At 39.5% G+C, this 19,160-nt stretch overlaps 2 protein-coding genes across 4 annotated transcripts in view; both read right to left on the bottom strand.

The window, feature by feature from the left end:
- Positions 1-28: 28 nt before the first annotated feature.
- Positions 29-15,302, bottom strand: LOC111325935 (uncharacterized). Of its 3 annotated transcripts, XM_088741498.1 has the most exons (5): positions 15,219-15,302; positions 6,438-6,631; positions 6,194-6,316; positions 1,278-5,750; positions 29-386 (listed from the first exon to the last, which is right to left on the bottom strand). In XM_088741498.1, the coding sequence occupies exon 4, from the start codon at positions 5,748-5,750 to the stop codon at positions 1,281-1,283; it is 4,470 nt and encodes a 1,489-aa protein (XP_088597624.1). In that variant the 5' UTR covers positions 6,194-6,316; positions 6,438-6,631; positions 15,219-15,302; the 3' UTR covers positions 29-386; positions 1,278-1,280. The 3 variants fall into 3 exon arrangements, with proteins under 3 accessions (XP_088597624.1, XP_088597622.1, XP_088597623.1); XM_088741496.1 differs by lacking the exon at positions 6,194-6,316; XM_088741497.1 differs by having other exon boundaries at positions 1,278-6,316.
- Positions 15,303-17,800: 2,498 nt separating this feature from the next.
- Positions 17,801-19,160, bottom strand: part of LOC148718477 (uncharacterized) — a 3,333-nt gene continuing 1,973 nt past the window's right edge. The window contains exon 1 of the mRNA XM_088741499.1: positions 17,801-19,160. This exon is cut by the window's right edge and continues 1,973 nt beyond it. Within this exon, the coding sequence (XP_088597625.1) occupies positions 17,940-19,160 (1,221 nt within the window). The 3' untranslated portion in view covers positions 17,801-17,939.

Genomic DNA, 19,160 nt, shown 5'->3' on the forward strand with positions numbered 1-19,160 from the left:
ATTTTGGAATATAAACAGACCTGGCGGCAACAGTTGAAGTCATTTTAATACCATTTCTCTGCCAAGCTATTCTAGTGTACTTCATGTGAAAAATCAACTCATTCGATGTCGGTGTTTGGCCTTTAAGTCAATCCCCCAACCTCGTTCCCAGGGCTTTTCCCTTTTTAAATATTTTTTCCCGCCCGCCAAAATATTCAAAAAGGGAAAAGCCCGGGGAACGAGGTTGTCAATCCCCGGGGCGAGGCAAAGTTGGTGGCTAACAGAAGGCATTGGAGTATCTGAAAGGAATGCGACAATTCTGGGTTGTTTCAGTCGTAATTAAATCCTTCGGAAAATTTCAAGACAGCATTCTGGTTTCACATGGTTCATTCCTGGAGGTGATTTGACTACCGAGAAAGCAAATAGCGTCAAATGTCAGTGAGACGGAAGAAAAACGATAGAAAAAAAAAGGCAAAAATATTGTGAATAGTACACAGGCCTCTTTCTGTTGTGGAGTGTTAGAAGAGTGAAGTAGTTTGGATGAAGACTTCTTTGCAAATCGGTTTGAGCTACTTTTAAACAATATACAGAAGAGGTGGAATGTTTGGAATGTTGGGAGGGGAATAGCCTACGTGTAGCCGTACCCTCTCTCCAAGGTGAAACGGAAGGGGGGGAGGGTACGGCTACATGTAGGCCAGGAGGGGAAAGGAAAGGAAGGCTCATCGCACACAAAGCGTACCCCTCCTTAACTTTCCCAAAATGCTGAGGACGAGCCCGAAACTTCTTTGCAGTTTCAACTGTGTCCAAGGTGTCTGTCGTGCATTTGAGATAATGCATAAGTTGGCAGCTTTTCAAAATAAAGTCTTACAAACAACACATTCTTTTACCAAGCACAATCCTGATGAAACGGGTATTGAAAAAATTGCAGCATTGAACATATTGCTCGGCCAGTTTAGGATACGCTTGCAACAAAATTTTCCTACAAGAACGTGGGGGGGGGGGGGGAGGAGGAGGAGGAGGTGAGGGTTAGGTTATGTCCTCTCTGCCCTGCTGCCGGTTAATTGTCAAGATAATAGCCATTCAAAAAATATAAGAAGTGACCCACAAATAAAATTGTATACAGAAATACAGCTGAACTAAAGGGTTCACTAAAAAAGAGTCTTCACTTTCGGGATTTGCAGCTCTTCTCGTTAAATTCGGATGAAAGTATTCATGCGTGCTTTTCCAGTGGGAACCGTGAGGAGTGACAATCGTAATCCACTCTGAAAATTCAATATTGCATCTTGATTGAAACTCACCTTTCATTTGACTTGCTTTCTCAGTCTCTCTCCTGGTTTCACCCGCATAATTTTGAATCCTCGGTTGGAATCTTCAAGACCAACAGCGACGAGACGTCCAAGTGGAGAAGCTGTTAGACTCCATACTATACTTTTCATTGCAATCACACTCAGCAGCTGACCGGACTTGAGATTAAACATACGAAGAGTAAAATTGGTTGACATAAGAAACTCCTCGTCGCTTAGAAAAGCGCATTCCATTCGAGGATAACTTCTGTAGTCATAAACAGGCAACATGCGGATTGCTTTTCCAGAAACTGCATCAAAGACAAAAATGGCTCCATCAAATTTATAACCACGTATGGCTCTGCCCAAAATTACAAAGATCCGTTCGGATGGTGAAAAAGTACCGTGTTGACGGAAAAAAAACAAGGCAATAGGGGAAGACGTTTCCCAGAGTAAACATTCGCCACAACACAGCTGCAGTGAGTTTTTATCGGCGAGTCTTAAGACCTGACATTTGCTGTTACAAGCAACAAATTTTCCGTTCCCACCACAGATCATTGGCGCAATGTCCATCTCTTTTGTATCCAAAATGCACTCCCTTTTTCCGCTAAGTTTTTCCAAGGCAACTCGATCTTTAGTCACATGAGAAACTCGCCTGATAAACCCTATGTTAGTCCACCTTTGGACACACTCAGACAACTCGGCATTCCATAGCTCAAGAACGCCGCCCAAAGCTGTGATTAAAACACCTTTTCTTACAACAGCTAGAATACAGTTGTCCCCAAATCCAGCATGAACGCTTTTTTCGGCTTTTAACGTCGAATTTAAAACATCCCACGCCTTAAGAGTCCGTGTTTTTCCGGTAGGATGGGTGACTGTATAGAGAGTGTTTCCATCGACTGAAAATGCCACTTTCTCGATAGCAGTCTGAGAAACTGCATATCTGCATTTCGTCCGTTCATCGATGCTCACCATTTCAATGACATCACTTACAGGAGAACCCCTTAACAGACAATCCTCACTAAGCACCAACGCAAACTCCGTATACCAATCGGCTGGGCGTTCCTCAAACGGATACCACATCGGATCCCCAAGCACGAAACCAGACTCGGCGCACGATTCGTATTCCCAGGGATTATAAGAGACTTTGCTGGGTACAATATCTAACGACATACTACCAATGTCGTTTACTTTCACCTCTAAACACAAAAGATGGTGCTTCAAATACGGTTCAACGGCAAAGTATGCTCCGAAAAGATAACGATAGTCATGGGAGAACTTTATCATTCCCCTCTTGTGCGAGGTATGTGCCTTTGCCAGAAAGGTAAACCCATTCAGAGTATCAACCAAACTTATATATCCTATGGAATCAGAAATTGCCAAAAGACTCCCATCTTGAGACCAAGCAAAAGATAAGATATCATCAGTGCTGGTGAAACGACTAGTTTCCGATCCATCAGCGAGACTCCACATTATTATACATTTAGGGTTGCGAGGACAATCTGTTAATATTGCCGTTCTCTCTGTAGAAACAGAACAAACTGAGAATGAACACTCACTTGAAGGAAAGAGCGGTTTGAGGACTCCGTCGAAAGAATAGGCATAACTAAGAACTCCTGCTAACACAAATTTCTCAGTAGGATGAAATAGCACGGAACGGTAAAATGATAAGCAACCAGATACTTCCGGTGAAATCGATCTAAAGGCGTTTGAAAGATACACATAGTCTAGAGGTTCTTGAACAGTCTGAGAACGAGTCCATAAGAGCTTGCCAGTTTCTAGTGACCAAAGGTGAATCGTGTTATCGTTACACTGACAAACCATTAAATCTAGCTGAGGGGAAACCTCTATACAAGCTACTTCCGCTGAACATTGAAACCTTGCTTGAACAAGCTCTTCTTTATCGTTCTTATGCAAATATTCCATGTATGAGAATTCCGGAAATTTAGTCTCCAACAGGTTCATTGCTTCATAAGATAATGTGGATCCTCCGTCATTTAGCAGGGTTTGAAAGAGAGCTTGAGGGAATTCAGTTAACACATTGTTATATTTCCGTAATTGTAATAACAAAGTTTTTAGTTCTATCATTCTATCGCACTTGTCAAACGAATCACTATTCATCAAATGCTGTTGCCTCTGAACGCGAAGAATATCTTCCGAAGCCACAGAGGAGTTAACACAGAGCTTTGCGTACACTAGTTCCAAGTCCAAAACATACTTTGTTATAACTTCTTCGAGGTTCAATTCCCACCTATCTTCATTCGACTCAAGCATATGTGTGACGCCATGTTGTAACGCATATTTTGCGGTGTCACTGAAAAGTGCACTGCGGACACCTTTTCGCTTCATCTCATCAAGTTCATCAATACAAAGTTGGGCAAGGATGTTATGACATTCTGTTTGGACCAGACTAAAGCTGTGATGGCCATAACTTGAATTGTCAATCAACCAATCTTTGATGGACTTGTGAAAAAAGTGGATGCACTCATTTTCAATGGGAAGAAGATTCGAGATGCATGTGATAGCTTTTCTTAATTTTCGTTGATCAGCTGACGATGAATTCCCCGCTGACAGCAATAATTTTGAGACAAAGCCTAGAGGCAAAGGTTCGTACGTAACTGCGACAGCGCCCAAGAAATTTAGGAACTGGTCTTCTTTAATCTTCAACTGTTCACGTAAATCTTTCTCTAAACGCTCAAAATAGCATTGGTAAACAGACGAAATACCGGCTGGCAAGGTGCTTTGCATCAGTTCATGTGTCGTTGGGACATCTTTATTTAGAAAATCAACCAGGTAATGAGCATAGAGCATGATTCCTTCCGATTTTGCGACAAGTTCTTTCAGCAGGATTTCTCGATTTCCATATTGTGACAAATGGGTTAGCTTTTCTTCGAAGCAAAGGTGGATATCACTCATGTTTTCTTCTTGACTTGGCTCCAAGCGTAATGGAAGCAAACCTTTCAGCCTGTCGGCGATGTTTAATTCAGGTCGCGTTGTTATCAGAAATCTAATCCAAAGTGGGAGCTTCTTGAAGTAACTAGAAATCACGTCTAAAAGGTCATTTCGTCCTTGGTATTCACTTTCATCCAAACCATCCATTACAACGAGATAGGTTATACCAGGGTCATTTATGCCGCAAAGAGGTTCCTCAAACAGCAATTCGAACAAATCTCTCACCTCCATACTGTTGATGTCATCACCCAGATTTCTTGACAACTTGTCGACAAGAGCAGCCTTGTATTCTGGCAGAGAATCTGAGAGCTGACAGGCTAAGGACTGTAACATCACTTTGGGATTTCTTCGACGCGCCACGTTATGCTTACAGAAGTGGCTTCCTAACAATCTTCCAGCTTTTAACATCTTTTCGCACAAAACAGCTGATATTACGGACTTTCCCATTCCAGCATTCCCACTGATTACCATCACACGATTCGAACATCCTTCATCACCTAACCATCTCTCAACTTCTGCAAAGATCGATAAACGAGTCCCGTTTAAATATCTATTTGCATGGTGCCTTACATCATGCAAAGTGTCAACCTTTGCGAGCCTCCTTAGGATTTCATCATCACCTTGCTTCTTGCTTTCACCTTTCAAGTCATCAATATTCTGCTGGAATTCTTCTTTTAAAGTCTTCAACCTTTCGCATACCTCGTCCACTTTTGATCGTGTATCTTGAATTGCATTGCTGTCTTCAAGTTGAGTTCGACGAGCCTCGTCGAGTTTTGCTTTGCTATCTTGAAGGGTTCGGTGATCTTCTAGTTGGGTCTGACGTATGTATTCTAACCTGGAATTACTTTCCCGTATAGCTCTATGATCTTGTAGCTGGGTTTTATGTACGTCACTGGTTATTTGGTGAACCTTGGTCTGGGCAAGACGGATTTCCTTCAGCTGTGATTTTATATCTTCCTCAGTATCAGCCCACTCAAGCAAAGCAACAATGAACTCTTGCTCTCCACAATACTCAGCTCTCAATCTATCAATTTCTGCCTGCTGCAAGCCAAGAGCAACAAGAACAGCACTGATCTCCTGCCACAGAGTTGAGAAAGTTGGATCAGCAATACCAGTTGTGGTAACATGGCCATACAACTCATTGCGGTAAAACTTAATACGAGCTAAGTTTGCCTCAAGAGAGGAGTCACTGGGCGGTGGCTTACAATGCCAACCAGAGTGGGGTGGGGAGAGACCACAGATTTTGGTTAACAGAAGGAATAAAAGAGTGATATCAAATGTTTGGGAGTCTGGAGGAGCACCGCTTGGAGGAAACAATAGATCCCATTGTGATCTATGTAAAATTCGTTTCCGTAAAAGAATATTCAGAGTTGAATAGTTTGCAGTAAAGGAAGCTGAGAGACTTGCTGGAGGATGACAGCTATCGAAAATACACCTCAGGACTGTAGTTCCACCATCGATGAGAAGTCTGCTGAGCTTGGCTCCATTTGTCTTCTCTACAGAGCTGACAAGAGCTGAGGGAGTAGCTGATGCCATCTAGTGCAAGATACAAAGACTCGAGTCATCAGATGTTCACCAAGTTTCAGTTACAACAACTTATCCTGAATTCATCTAAACAACTTAATGTCATTTTCACAACCTTGTACTTAGTTTTTCAAGACGAGTGCCAGATTTCTTTTCCACACTCAGACTTATTAAACTTGCTAACAAAGAATTGTGAAAAGAGTTCATTGCCCTCGTGATCTCCATGATCACAAAAATACACAGCATGGTCACATGACATAGACTTACACACCGCCTCACTTTCGAAACGAGACCAATTGCAAACGTCTATTGTGAAAAGAGTTTTGTTTGCATGATATCAAAAATTCACTTTCAGATCGAAGGTTCACACTTGGCCTCCTTTTTACGTGTAGCTTGGAAAATAAAAACAAGGCCCTCACCAAGGTCGAGATAACGTATGACTCTACAGTACTGACCGATCATGCTGTTGTCCTTTTGCACCAACATTAAATTAATAGGTTGTGGGCCAACACAAGCATAGATCTTGCATTTAAGATCATACCATGAACGAGTTACCGAATCAGCTGTAAAGAAACGACCTACGCATAACCAAACATGAAAAGAAAAAAATTAAATTCAGATTCTGAGTAAAAAAGCCTACCTCATGAAAAAGAGTACTTGTAGAAAACATAGCCTAAGAAACATTCAAGCTCCACAAACCTCATCAAGATTTCTCAAGGTTCAAGGTCCAATACCTTGTGTCAAATATTTGTTATTATTTTCTTGAAATTAGCTGAGTAAAACCAAGGCTAAAATTTGAAACATCTGTGGCCTTTAGTCAGTCACATCCTGGTGATGGCCATGGACCATGCATATGGCTGCACAGTTACAGCCAGTTGGGCCAGGTAAGAACACTAAAGGAACAGAAAACATGACAGAAGGTTACCCAAGAGATCAAATAGCATTGTAGAAAGCATGAAAATAAGGGTATATTATGTGCAATATTATACCACAGTGTATTATGGCTCAAACAAGTTCAAGGCTTTACACATGGGTAATTTTCAGTCAGCACCTAAAATTATTATTCATATTATTTTTAAAACTTCATCCAAACACAAGCCCAAGAATATTGTACTGCTTGCTTATTTCTGTGTTCCAGTAACCCTTACATGAAACTATCACTGACAAGACTTTTTCTTTAACATGGAAAAGTGACTGAAGAAACTGAAAAAAATTGTCAGTGATGAAAGTTTTCTCATGAATCCTGCTGTGAAAACATGCACAAAGCTTTTTCCCCCAGAGATTTGTTATATCAGTGATGTTTGAACACAATTTAGGAAGTGAAACAGCTATGTCTTGCTAAGCATGCTCAGTATCTGCAGTCCACAGTTCTGTAGTTTTGTAGCAGGACTCACACTATCTCACATTCTTATGGAAATAATCTACAGTTTACGATCTATTAATGATCAGGATAAAATTTGGATATATCAACAAAGTTGAAATGGTAAATTGGCCACCATAACGATTACAAAAGCTGACGTTTCGAGTGTTAGCCCTTCGTCGGAGCCCTTCGTCGGAGCCCTTCGCTCCGATGAAGGGCTAACAGTCGAAACGTCAGCTTTTGTAATTGTTATGGTGGCCAATTTACCATTTCAACTTTGTTGATATATCCAAATTATTTTGTTACCCCCACCGACGCAGCCCCAAACAGTTTCTTTAATTAGAAACTATCAGCCTTTATTCATATTATCATGATACTCTTATGCTTTTGCTTCAGAGAACAAAAACAATACTTCACAGTATTGTTGTCTCACCTTTGCCACCTATGATTGGTTCAAAGTTTGGAAATATCTATATAATTTTACACATGTAAACATCACAGTACTGAGATTGGTTCTTCATTACATGCTTCTGTTCTAGTGCTGCTACTAATTCACAGAAACTAAAGTAAATTAAATCACAAGGCAGCTTATTGCAATACTTTCTAGGCACAGTTTGCTCATACTCGATGTATTTTTTAAAAGGTCATAAAAAATATGCTCTAAACTTGGAGAATTTTGCTTTGAATATTACCCCTGGAGTTACATAGCACAGTGTTGAAAATTGTGCTCATAATTTTGCATTATATTCCACTTAATAAATTAATTTAAGAGCGTCTAAGAGCCCTTCAAAGCCTTAACCGCCCTCCTTTTATGCCACTAACAAGTAAGAGCTACAAGGAGTCACAAGCTTACCACACTTCAAAACATAACATTTAATTGGAACTTTTTCTCCCAGGCTTCACTGACATATTTAGCCCTTATTGATTATGTGGGTAGTAACCAGGCCTTCAATAAAGTTACCTAGCCCAAAGAGTTGCAGAGTACTACTAGAAATTGCATTTGAGACATGATATGCTCACTGAAAACCACCTTAAAACTTCATTTTAAACGTACTAGGAAAGCAGTGTAACACATTTATGCCTAAGAATTTTAGTCATAGCAGCATCATGCTTGATGCCCTGATTTAATAGCATTGTGCCCAAACTATTACAGATATTACAAAATATTACAGATATTACAGCATGAATTTCCGATGACATTTTTAAATGTGATGAAAATCACAACACAAACACGACAAGTAGGGAACCTATGAAATACCGCAGAAGTAGGCGTAATCCTACCCTAAAATGTTTTAAGAAGGAACTAGTCTTCTTACGTAATCTGGAGCAGGAAAGCACAGACTAGATTTACATCCCACGTACGCGTGACACTTACTAAGAATATTCTTAATGCAACAATTAGCAACAAAGGGATTATGTAGCGGTCATGTTTCGGATTTTGTTTTGTAAGGCTTACTGTATTTTGCGAAACGAAACGAAACGAAACGAAACGAAACGAGTAAACCCGTACTGTATTTTGCGAAACCAGCTCTTCGAAGACTCTAGCGATATATAACTTATTTCTTCCGATTCGTAAACACAATTCGTAGATACAACTCGATGCAGTGAAGATTTATAAATAAAGACTTTGAGCCAAAAGGTCAGAAGTGCGCCGTTTCGCAAATTACAGATATGTAAATCTGTAATTTGCGAAACGAGCTCTTTGAAGACTCTAATGATATGTAACTTATTTCTTCCGATTCTATAACACTTTTCGTAGATACAACTCGATGCAGTGATGATTTTTTAATAAAGAGTTTGAGCAAAAAGGCCAGAAGTGCGCCGTTTCGCAAATTACAGATATGTAAATCTGTAATTTGCGAAACGAGCTCTTTGAAGACTCTAATGATATGTAACTTATTTCTTCCGATTCTATAACGCTTTTCGTAGATACAACTCGATGCAGTGATGATTTTTTAATAAAGAGTTTGAGCAAAAAGGCCAGAAGTGCGCTGTTTCGCAAATTACAGATATGTAAATCTGTAATTTGCGAAACGAGCTCTTTGAAGACTCTAATGATATGTAACTTATTTCTTCCGATTCTACAACACTTTTCGTAGATACAACTCGATGCAGTGATGATTTTTTAATAAAGAGCTCGAGCCAAAAGGTCAGAAGTGCGCCGTTTCGCAAATTACAGATATGTAAATCTGTAATTTGCGAAACGAGTTTCCCACCAAATCTCACACGTGTCACGCATTCTATTGCGTAAGAATGAGAAATAACTAGATTCTATAACACTTTTCGTAGATACAACTCGATGCAGTGATGACTTTTTAATGAAGAGTTTGAGCCAAAAGGTCAGAAGTGCGCCGTTTCGCAAATAACATATATGTAAATCCGTAATTTGCGAAACGAGCTCTTTGAAGGCTCTAATAGCATTTGGTTAGTACCAGATAAAAACCAGGTCAAAATTGGAATTCTGCCCTTTGACCTTGCTGTAGCATGTGTTAGAAACCTTGCGCGTACCGCAATGTATGTTTGTACATTTATTAAAATCTACAACAATTTTGTTATTTTTTACCGGCCGCCTAGTCCAGTTGATAGTTTATGAACAGAAAGCAATTTATCTTTAGGGACTTCTTTCCTGTCCGCTACCTTTTTTTAATTACCATATTAGTCTTTCCGAAACATTTCCATATCAGGTTACTAGTTATTTCTCATTCTTACGCAATAGAATGCGTGACACGTGTGAGATTTGGTGGGAAACTCGTTTCGCAAATTACAGATTTACATATCTGTAATTTGCGAAACGGCGCACTTCTGATCTTTTGGCTCGAGCTCTTTATTAAAAAATCATCACTGCATCGAGTTGTATCTACGAAAAGTGTTGTAGAATCGGAAGAAATAAGTTACATATCATTAGAGTCTTCAAAGAGCTCGTTTCGCAAATTACAGATTTACATATCTGTAATTTGCGAAACGGCGCACTTCTGGCCTTTTTGCTCAAACTCTTTATTAAAAAATCATCACTGCATCGAGTTGTATCTACGAAAAGTGTTATAGAATCGGAAGAAATAAGTTACATATCATTAGAGTCTTCAAAGAGCTCGTTTCGCAAATTACAGATTTACATATCTGTAATTTGCGAAACGGCGCACTTCTGACCTTTTGGCTCGAGCTCTTTATTAAAAAATCATCACTGCATCGAGTTGTATCTACGAAAAGTGTTGTAGAATCGGAAGAAATAAGTTACATATCATTAGAGTCTTCAAAGAGCTGGGCGATCAGATAACGGCTTATTAAGCGACTATCTCGGTCTGTTTATTGAGAGATTTTAGGCCACTAACTCAGTCTGTATATTGTACGATTTTAAGCCGTTAACTAACGGCCAATAATAAAATCTCCCAATAAACAGACTGAAGGAAATTAAGCCGTTAGTTAACGGCCTAAAATCGTACAATAAACATACAGACTGAAGGAAATTAAGCCGTTAGTTAACGGCCTAAAATCGTACAATAAACATAACAGACTGAACGAAATTAAGCCGTTAGTTAACGGCCTAAAATCGTACAATAAATATAACAGACTGAACGAAATTAAGCCGTTAGTTAACGGCCTAAAATCGTACAATAAACATACAGACTGAAGGAAATTAAGCCGTTAGTTAACGGCCTAAAATCGTACAATAAACATACAGACTGAACGAAATTAAGCCGTTAGTTAACGGCCTAAAATCGTACAATAAACATAACAGACTGAACGAAATTAAGCCGTTAGTCAACGGCCTAAAATCGTACAATAAACATAACAGACTGAACGAAATTAAGCCGTTAGTTAACGGCCTAAAATCGTACAATAAAGATAACAGACTGTAGGAAATTAAGCCGTTAGTTACCGGCCTAAAATCGTACAATAAACATACAGACTGAACGCAATTAAGCCGTTAGTTAACGACCTAAAATCGTACAATAAACATACAGACTGAAGGAAATTAAGCCGTTAGTTAACGGCCTAAAATCGTACAATAAACATAACAGACTGAACGAAATTAAGCCGTTAGTTAACGGCCTAAAATCGTACAATAAACATTACAGACTGAACGAAATTAAGCCGTTAGTTAACGGCCTAAAATCGTACAATAAAGATAACAGACTGAATGAAATTAAGCCGTTAGTTAACGGCCTAAAATCGTACAATAAACATAAAGACTGAAGGAAATTAAGCCGTTAGTTAACGGCCTAAAATCGTACAATAAAAATAACAGACTGAACGAAATTAAGCCGTTAGTTAACGGCCTAAAATCGTACAATAAACATAACAGACTGAACGAAATTAAGCCGTTTGTTAACGGCCTAAAATCGTACAATAAACATAACAGACTGAACGAAATTAAGCCGTTAGTTAACGGCCTAAAATCGTACAATAAACATTACAGACTGAACGAAATTAAGCCGTTAGTTAACGGCCTAAAATCGTACAATAAACATAACAGACTGAACGACGTTACGTAAGTAATAAAAGAAGAAATGACCTAAAACCATCGACAACACCCATCTAGGACCACCGAAAACCCACTTCAGAAATCAATTTCAAGCGTAAAATAGCGCACGCTGAAGCTTTATTAGAGCGATTTTCGTAGATATTTATTTACGGAAATGCGTGACAGCAGTTTCTTAAATCATTAATATATCATCAAGTTACAAACCAATCACGATACGCCAATTTGGCCACATCTGTGCGTTTAGAATCCCCGATGAAACAATGGACAGAAGGTTTTCCACTGTACGTTGATGAAATATCAAACCCTAGGGCGTGCTAAAATGTCATACCCTGTGACGTTCCCCAGGGACTTGTGACACTGCTAAAATATTTGACAACAAAGGCCAATAATTACTGAAAAACAACAATTCCGCTTACGCTGCCAAAATCTTGGCTAATGATGCACGATTGAAAAGCAATTTCAAAAAATCGTAGTGTGCTTCATGTTTCATCGGGGTTTTCCCGTGTTTGGAAACCCCGATGAAACACACGCAATCGTTTTTGCAATATTACATGCAAAGCGGAGCGGAATTGGCGCGTTGTCCCTTCGCTATTTTCTTTAATTGAGTGATGACATTTCATAGTCGTCTAACGGCTTTTTTTCATTCCATTAATCTCATAAACTTAAGTTAATATTCGTCAGTGTCTGCGTTTTTTTGGCTCTCAGGTCAAAAAGACACCAAGGAAGACCCTCATTAGTTGAAAATTTGATGAGGTTGGGTAAGGAGGGGGGCACTGGGGCCTCTGGGAAACCTCAAAACCGGAGGAAAAAACCTCCAAAACCGGAAAACCGACGGAAAAAGCAGCAAAACCGAAAACCCATGCAAACCTGACAAAAGCGCTACATTTTCACCGTTAAGAGGGGTCAAAAAGGAAAAACCGACAACCGCCTCAGAGTTTTCGTGAAAACCGAATGCAAAAACACGTAAAATCCGTTAACCGCTCTGAACATCAAAACCGAACAACCGAACCTTTTTGGCCCAAAAGCCTAAAAAACGATCCAACAAACAGTGAAAACCGCAAAACCGGAAATCCCAAAGCCCCCCTCCTTAAGCTAATATCTTACCCTTTGCTAACAAATCGAAATCATGCAGAGCCACCATTTTACATCATGACTGCTTCAAATTGCGCTGCTTAATTAATTTCGTTCCGTCTGTTATGTTTATTGTACGATTTTAGGCCGTTAACTAACGGCTTAATTTCGTTCAGTCTGTTATGTTTATTGTACGATTTTAGGCCGTTAACTAACGGCTTAATTTCGTTCAGTCTGTTATGTTTATTGTACGATTTTAGGCCGTTAACTAACGGCTTAATTTCGTTCAGTCTGTTATGTTTATTGTACGATTTTAGGCCGTTAACTAAAGGCTTAATTTCGTTCAGTCTGTTATGTTTATTGTACGATTTTAGGCCGTTAACTAACGGCTTAACTTCGTTCAGTCTGTTATGTTTATTGTACGATTTTAGGCCGTTAACTAACGGCTTAATTTCGTTCAGTCTGTAATGTTTATTGTACGATTTTAGGCCGATAACTAACGGCTTAACTTCGTTCAGTCTGTAATGTTTATTGTACGATTTTAGGCCGTTAACTAACGGCTTAATTTCGTTCAGTCTGTTATGTTTATTGTACGATTTTAGGCCGTTAACTAACGGCTTAATTTCGTTCAGTCTGTTATCTTTATTGTACGATTTTAGGCCGTTAACTAACGGCTTAATTTCGTTCAGTCTGTTATGTATATTGTACGATTTTAGGCCGTTAACTAACGGCTTAATTTCGTTCAGTCTGTTATGTTTATTGTACGATTTTAGGCCGTTAACTAACGGCTTAATTTCGTTCAGTCTGTTATGTTTATTGTACGATTTTAGGCCGTTAACTAACGGCTTAATTTCGTTTAGTCTGTTATCTTTATTGTACGATTTTAGGCCGTTAACTAACGGCTTAATTTCGTTTAGTCTGTTATCTTTATTGTACGATTTTAGGCCGTTAACTAACGGCTTAACTTCGTTCAGTCTATAATGTTTATGGTACGATTTTAGGCCGTTAACTAACGGCTTAATTTCGTTCAGTCTGTAATGTTTATTGTACGATTTTAGGCCGTTAACTAACGGCTTAATTTCGTTCAGTCTGTTATGTTTATTGTACGATTTTAGGCCGTTAACTAACGGCTTAATTTCGTTCAGTCTGTATGTTTATTGTACGATTTTAGGCCGTTAACTAACGGCTTAATTTCGTTCAGTCTGTTATTTTATTGTACGATTTTAGGCCGTTAACTAACGGCTTAATTTCGTTTAGTCTGTTATCTTTATTGTACGATTTTAGGCCGTTAACTAACGGCTTAATTTCGTTCAGTCTGTTATGTTTATTGTACGATTTTAGGCCGTTAACTAACGGCTTAAAATCGTACAATAAGAATATAGTTATTTAATATTTTTTATTATATATATTAAAAAAAAAATATTATTTATTTTTTTATTTACGAAATTATCATACCGACCGGGATAGTGGCTTAAAATCTCACAATAAACAGACCGTGATAGTAACATATTATGTCATTATATATATTCCCAGAAAAGAGCTCGTTTCGCAAATTACAGATTTACATATCTGTAATTTGCGAAACGGCGCACTTCTGACCTTTTGGCTCAAAGTCTTTATTTATAAATCATCACTGCATCGAGTTGTATCTACGAATTGTGTTTACGAATCGGAAGAAATAAGTTATATATCGCTAGAGTCTTCGAAGAGCTGGTTTCGCAAAATACAGTACGGGTTTACTCGTTTCGTTTCGTTTCGTTTCGTTTCGTTTCGTTTCGTTTCGCAAAATACAGTAAGCCTTTTGTAACACTTAATGTCACGCTTTTCTTCACAGTTTTGTTAATCCTAAGGTTTGTAAAAGGATCATGAAACAAAACTAATTGAAATTTTGGAACACCACTTTAAGGATATTTGTGGCAGCTGTCTTCTTCGAAATTATCAACAGAAAGAAATCGAGCTGCCATGAATGAGAGAGAGGACGTAAAAACTGACAGGTGCTTGTAGCCATTAAGCCCGACATTTTATGTTAATATTCAAGCACATCTGTCTCGTGTTGTTATTGCATTTGGACAATGTGCGCAATCTAACTTAAAACAAATGACTAATCCTGCTTCAATCGAGTATTTCTTGATCTCCAATGTGATTTGCAAGTCAGCTCATTGGAACCATAACTATCATCAGTAGTTCTTCTGCTTTTTCTTCATAAATTATATTGTAAGTTATGTAAGTAGCCCTCAGGGCCACGAATCGTCGTAATAACCACATTGAATGCACATAAACACACGACCGCAACGAGTTCAGCCATTCCTTGTCTGTCTTAGTTTTTTTTTAGTTAAATACCAAACATTTTATTGTCTCCAAACGTAATATTTTTTCGCATGAATAACTTGTCTTGTGAAAACAGTTTACATCCGTGCTTGACGTAAGCTTATCTAGCTTCGGCTACCACTGATAAACACAAAAAGCAGTTCAAAGGTACGCGCAAATAAAATAAACGGTTGAAAAATACAGTTATGTTCTATTTCTAGCAAATGGGCAGAGTACACGGCACTCTTCGTAAACTAACCTCATCGACGAAAACAGATCTTTCGCTCTTCAACCAAAAACAACGGTAAACAGGAACATTATCAGCCCAGCTTGTAGTGTATTACCCATTGGCGCATGCGTGCGAGAGTTGTTGTTAGAACACGTTGTCCACCATTAAACTGTTAAGTTAATGTGCGTTGGCTTAATCCGAGTGTTATTGGTTAGATCCGAACCATCCGGGCGGGATACTACAACTGGCGACGAGGAAAACCACTGATTGAAGGATCTATATTGTAGTTTGAGAATGGCTGCCGCAATTATCACTGATTTAGGTGGAATATCTAGCTTCGATCTTCACGGGAATCCTACAACTGTTGGAGCACGATGGAAGAAATGGAAGCGATCATTTGAATTATTCATCGTTGGAAAAGGAGTAAAAAACGCAGCGCAAAAGAAAGCTCTTCTTCTTCACTGTGGAGGTCCACAAATGCAAGATGTTTACTACACGTTTCCAGAAGCTCGAGAACCTGGCGAAGGTGAAACTGTTTACACAGTAGCGATGGAACAACTCGATCAATACTTCACGCCCCAAGTCAATGTCCCCTACGAGAGACATCTGTTTCGAACTATGGCTCAGTTCCCTACTGAAAGCGTCGATCAGTTTATCACAAGGCTTCGTGAAAGGGCAGAATACTGTGAATTCGGTGATGCCAAGGATGAAAATATTCGTGATCAGATAATCGAAAAATGTATGTCTAGTCGTTTGCGAAGGAAACTTCTGGAGAAAGGAAGAGGACTGACCTTAGAGCAACTACAAAATACTGCAAGGTCTATGGAAGCTAGCGACAGACAAGCAGAAGCTATTGAGAACCCAAATGAAGGATTGACAAAAGGACTAAATTCCGTCCAAGAGAAAACTGAAGGGAAGAGATGCTACAGATGTGACATGTCAGGACACACTCAGGATGACAAGCGATGTCCCGCAAGAAACAAAGAGTGCCGGAAATGCCACAAGGTAGGCCATTTTGCAAAGTGCTGTAAAACTAAAAAGGCAAAAGATCCAAATGATAAGAAGCCTTGGCGAAAGAAGCCAAGAGGGCCAAGAGATACCAAACGATCAGTAAATCAGATTAACTCCGAGGATAGTCCAGATAGTGAGTACGCGTCTACCATTGTTGATGGGAAACAACCTATGGTCCAGGTGAATGTTGGTGGTGTACCCAATGTTGCCATGATTGTCGACTCGGGAGCTAGCTGTAATGTGATTGATCGCAATTTGTGGGAAGAGTTAAAGCAGAATAAAGTGAAGTGTGCATCTATGAAATCCAATAAGAAACTGTACCCATACGGAAGTGTCGAACCGTTGAAAACAGCTGGTTGTTTTGTTGCAACCGTAACGGTACAAAATGTCACTGTAGAGGCAGAGTTCACTGTTATTGAAGGAAGAGGCCAAGCATTACTAGGAAGAGAAACAGCTACACAACTGAATGTCTTGTACCTTGGAGAGGAGGTTAGAGTTAATGTTTTGAGACAGGAAGATATCTTTGACAAGTACAAATCATGTTTAGAGGGGCTGGGAAAATTGAAGGATTTTCAGCTGGATATCCCTATCGATCAGAATGTTAAGCCAGTGGCCCAACCTATGCGTCGTGTGCCATTCAGTATGAGGGACAAGTTAGAACAGAAACTTAATGAGCTTGTAAGTCTTGATGTAATTGAGAGAGCAGAGGGCCCGACACCTTGGATTTCACCTGTAGTTGCTGTGCCTAAACCGAACGGCGACATCCGCCTTTGTGTCGACATGAGGCAGGCTAATAGTGCTATAGTACGGGAACGACACCCCATCCCGACAGTCGACGAAATCCTTCATGACCTTAATGGAAGTACTGTTTTTAGTAAACTTGACATCAAGTGGGCATTTCATCAAGTAGAATTGAGTGAGGCTTCCAGATCAATTACCACGTTTGCCACTCACAAGGGACTTTTCAGGTACAAAAGACTGATGTTTGGAGTTGGTTGTGCACCTGAAATGTATCAGAGAGTAATCCAGCAAGTCTTAGAAGGCTGTGATGGTGTGAGAAACATACATGATGACATTATTGTGCATGGTCAAACAACAGAAGAACACGACAAGCGACTTGAAGAGGCCATGGAGAGAATCCAGATCAGAGGCCTAACGCTTAACAAAGAGAAGTGCAAATTTCACATGTCTGAGCTTGAGTTCATGGGTCACTTACTTTCTGCACGAGGGATAGGACCTTCCCAAGCGAAAGTTGAAGCAGTTACAGAAGCCAGACAACCAGAGTCAGCAGCAGAAGTGCGTAGCTTCTTAGGCCTAGTGAACTTCTGTGCGAGGTTCATCCCTGATCTCGCGACAGTATCAGAACCTCTCAGGAGACTCACAAGAAAAGATGTTCGTTTCTCCTGGGGAAAAGAACAAGAAGTAGCGTTCAACGAGCTAAAGAAGAGGTTGGCCAAAACGGAAACCCTGGGTTACTTTGACAGTGCTGCAAAAACCCGTGTCATAACTGATGCCAGCCCAGTTGGCCTAGGTGCTATCCTAGTACAAGAACAGAATGGTGAAGAGCGAGTGATTTACTATGCCAGCAGGAGGGTGATGACAATCTTTAATGAGGAAACTTTTTCACTAAAAAGTGGTTTACAAAAAGGACCTCGAAAATTAAAAATTAAAAATTTACAATGAATAAAAATGCTAAAAGATGCTATTAAAAGCTAATGTATCTTATGTGTAATACAAAACTTAAATCAATGAATTAAAAATCTTACGCTTCAAAATATTTACATTATCAGCGGCTCGTATAGTTTTGTCCAGCGAGTTAAAATCACTTACAGCATGATAGCCAGTTCTTTGTTTGCCCCAGTTTCTTTTAACGGATGGAATTTTGAGGTTTGCTTTATTTCTTGTGTTGTAACTATGCTGTTCTTGCTGAGTGACTAATGTTAGTTCGTGATGCGTGAGACTATTAAGACATTTATATACATGTACGCATCGGCGCTGGAAGCGCCTTTTTTCTAGTGTTAACCACTTCAGTGTAGTTAACGCATCAGACGCAGAGGAATACAGTGGTCGATCTAATATTATTTTAGCCGCCTTATTTTGAAGCACTTGCAAACTAGACATTAAAGTTACATTATGTTTGTCTCCCCAAACTAAATCAGCATACTCGAATAAGGGCATAACAAGGCTTTTATAAAAAAGGATGCGCGCCTTAAACGGTAACAAATGCTTAATGCGTCTAAGTAGGCCAAGCCTTTGATTAACTTTCCCTGCCATGTATTCGACATGATTTGTCCACGAAAAATCAGACGATATTAAGATTCCAAGATATTTAAAACAAGTAACATTGTTTATACAATGATCAAAAATTGAAACAGTTAGAGCTATTTTCCTCTGTAACTTCTTGTTACTGCCTATGAGCATGCATTTGGTTTTGTCCAGATTCAGTGTTAACTTATGTTCATTCAGCCATTTCGCCACAGCCAGGAGGTCTTGGTTGAGCTTTTCAGTCAGCTCCTGAGAGGAAGACCCATAGCAGTAGATCACCGTGTCATCTGCATAAAGTGATGCTTGACAGGCATCTAGAACGCTTGGCAAATCGTTAATGTAGATGACAAATAGCAGAGGACCCAGAATACTTCCCTGAGGGACCCCATGGGTAACTGGCAATTCATCAGACAACTCATTCCCACAACATGTACGCTGTTTCCTGTCAGTAATGTAAGAGCGGAACCACTGAAGCGAGTTCTCACATAAACCAATTTTGGAGAGCTTGCGTAACAAAATCCGATGGTCCACAGTGTCGAAAGCCTTGGTTAAATCCAAAAACACGGCCCCACACAGTTTACCTTGTTCCATGTTCAATAAGACTTCATCAGCAAATGATGTCAAAGCAGATTCAGTAGAGAGCCCCTTCCTGAATCCAAACTGTTTCCTTGTGAGAAGGTTGTTAATTACCAAGTG

The sequence above is a fragment of the Stylophora pistillata genome, chromosome 12, assembly GCF_964205215.1.
Source record: "Stylophora pistillata chromosome 12, jaStyPist1.2, whole genome shotgun sequence".
NCBI lineage: Eukaryota > Metazoa > Cnidaria > Anthozoa > Scleractinia > Pocilloporidae > Stylophora > Stylophora pistillata.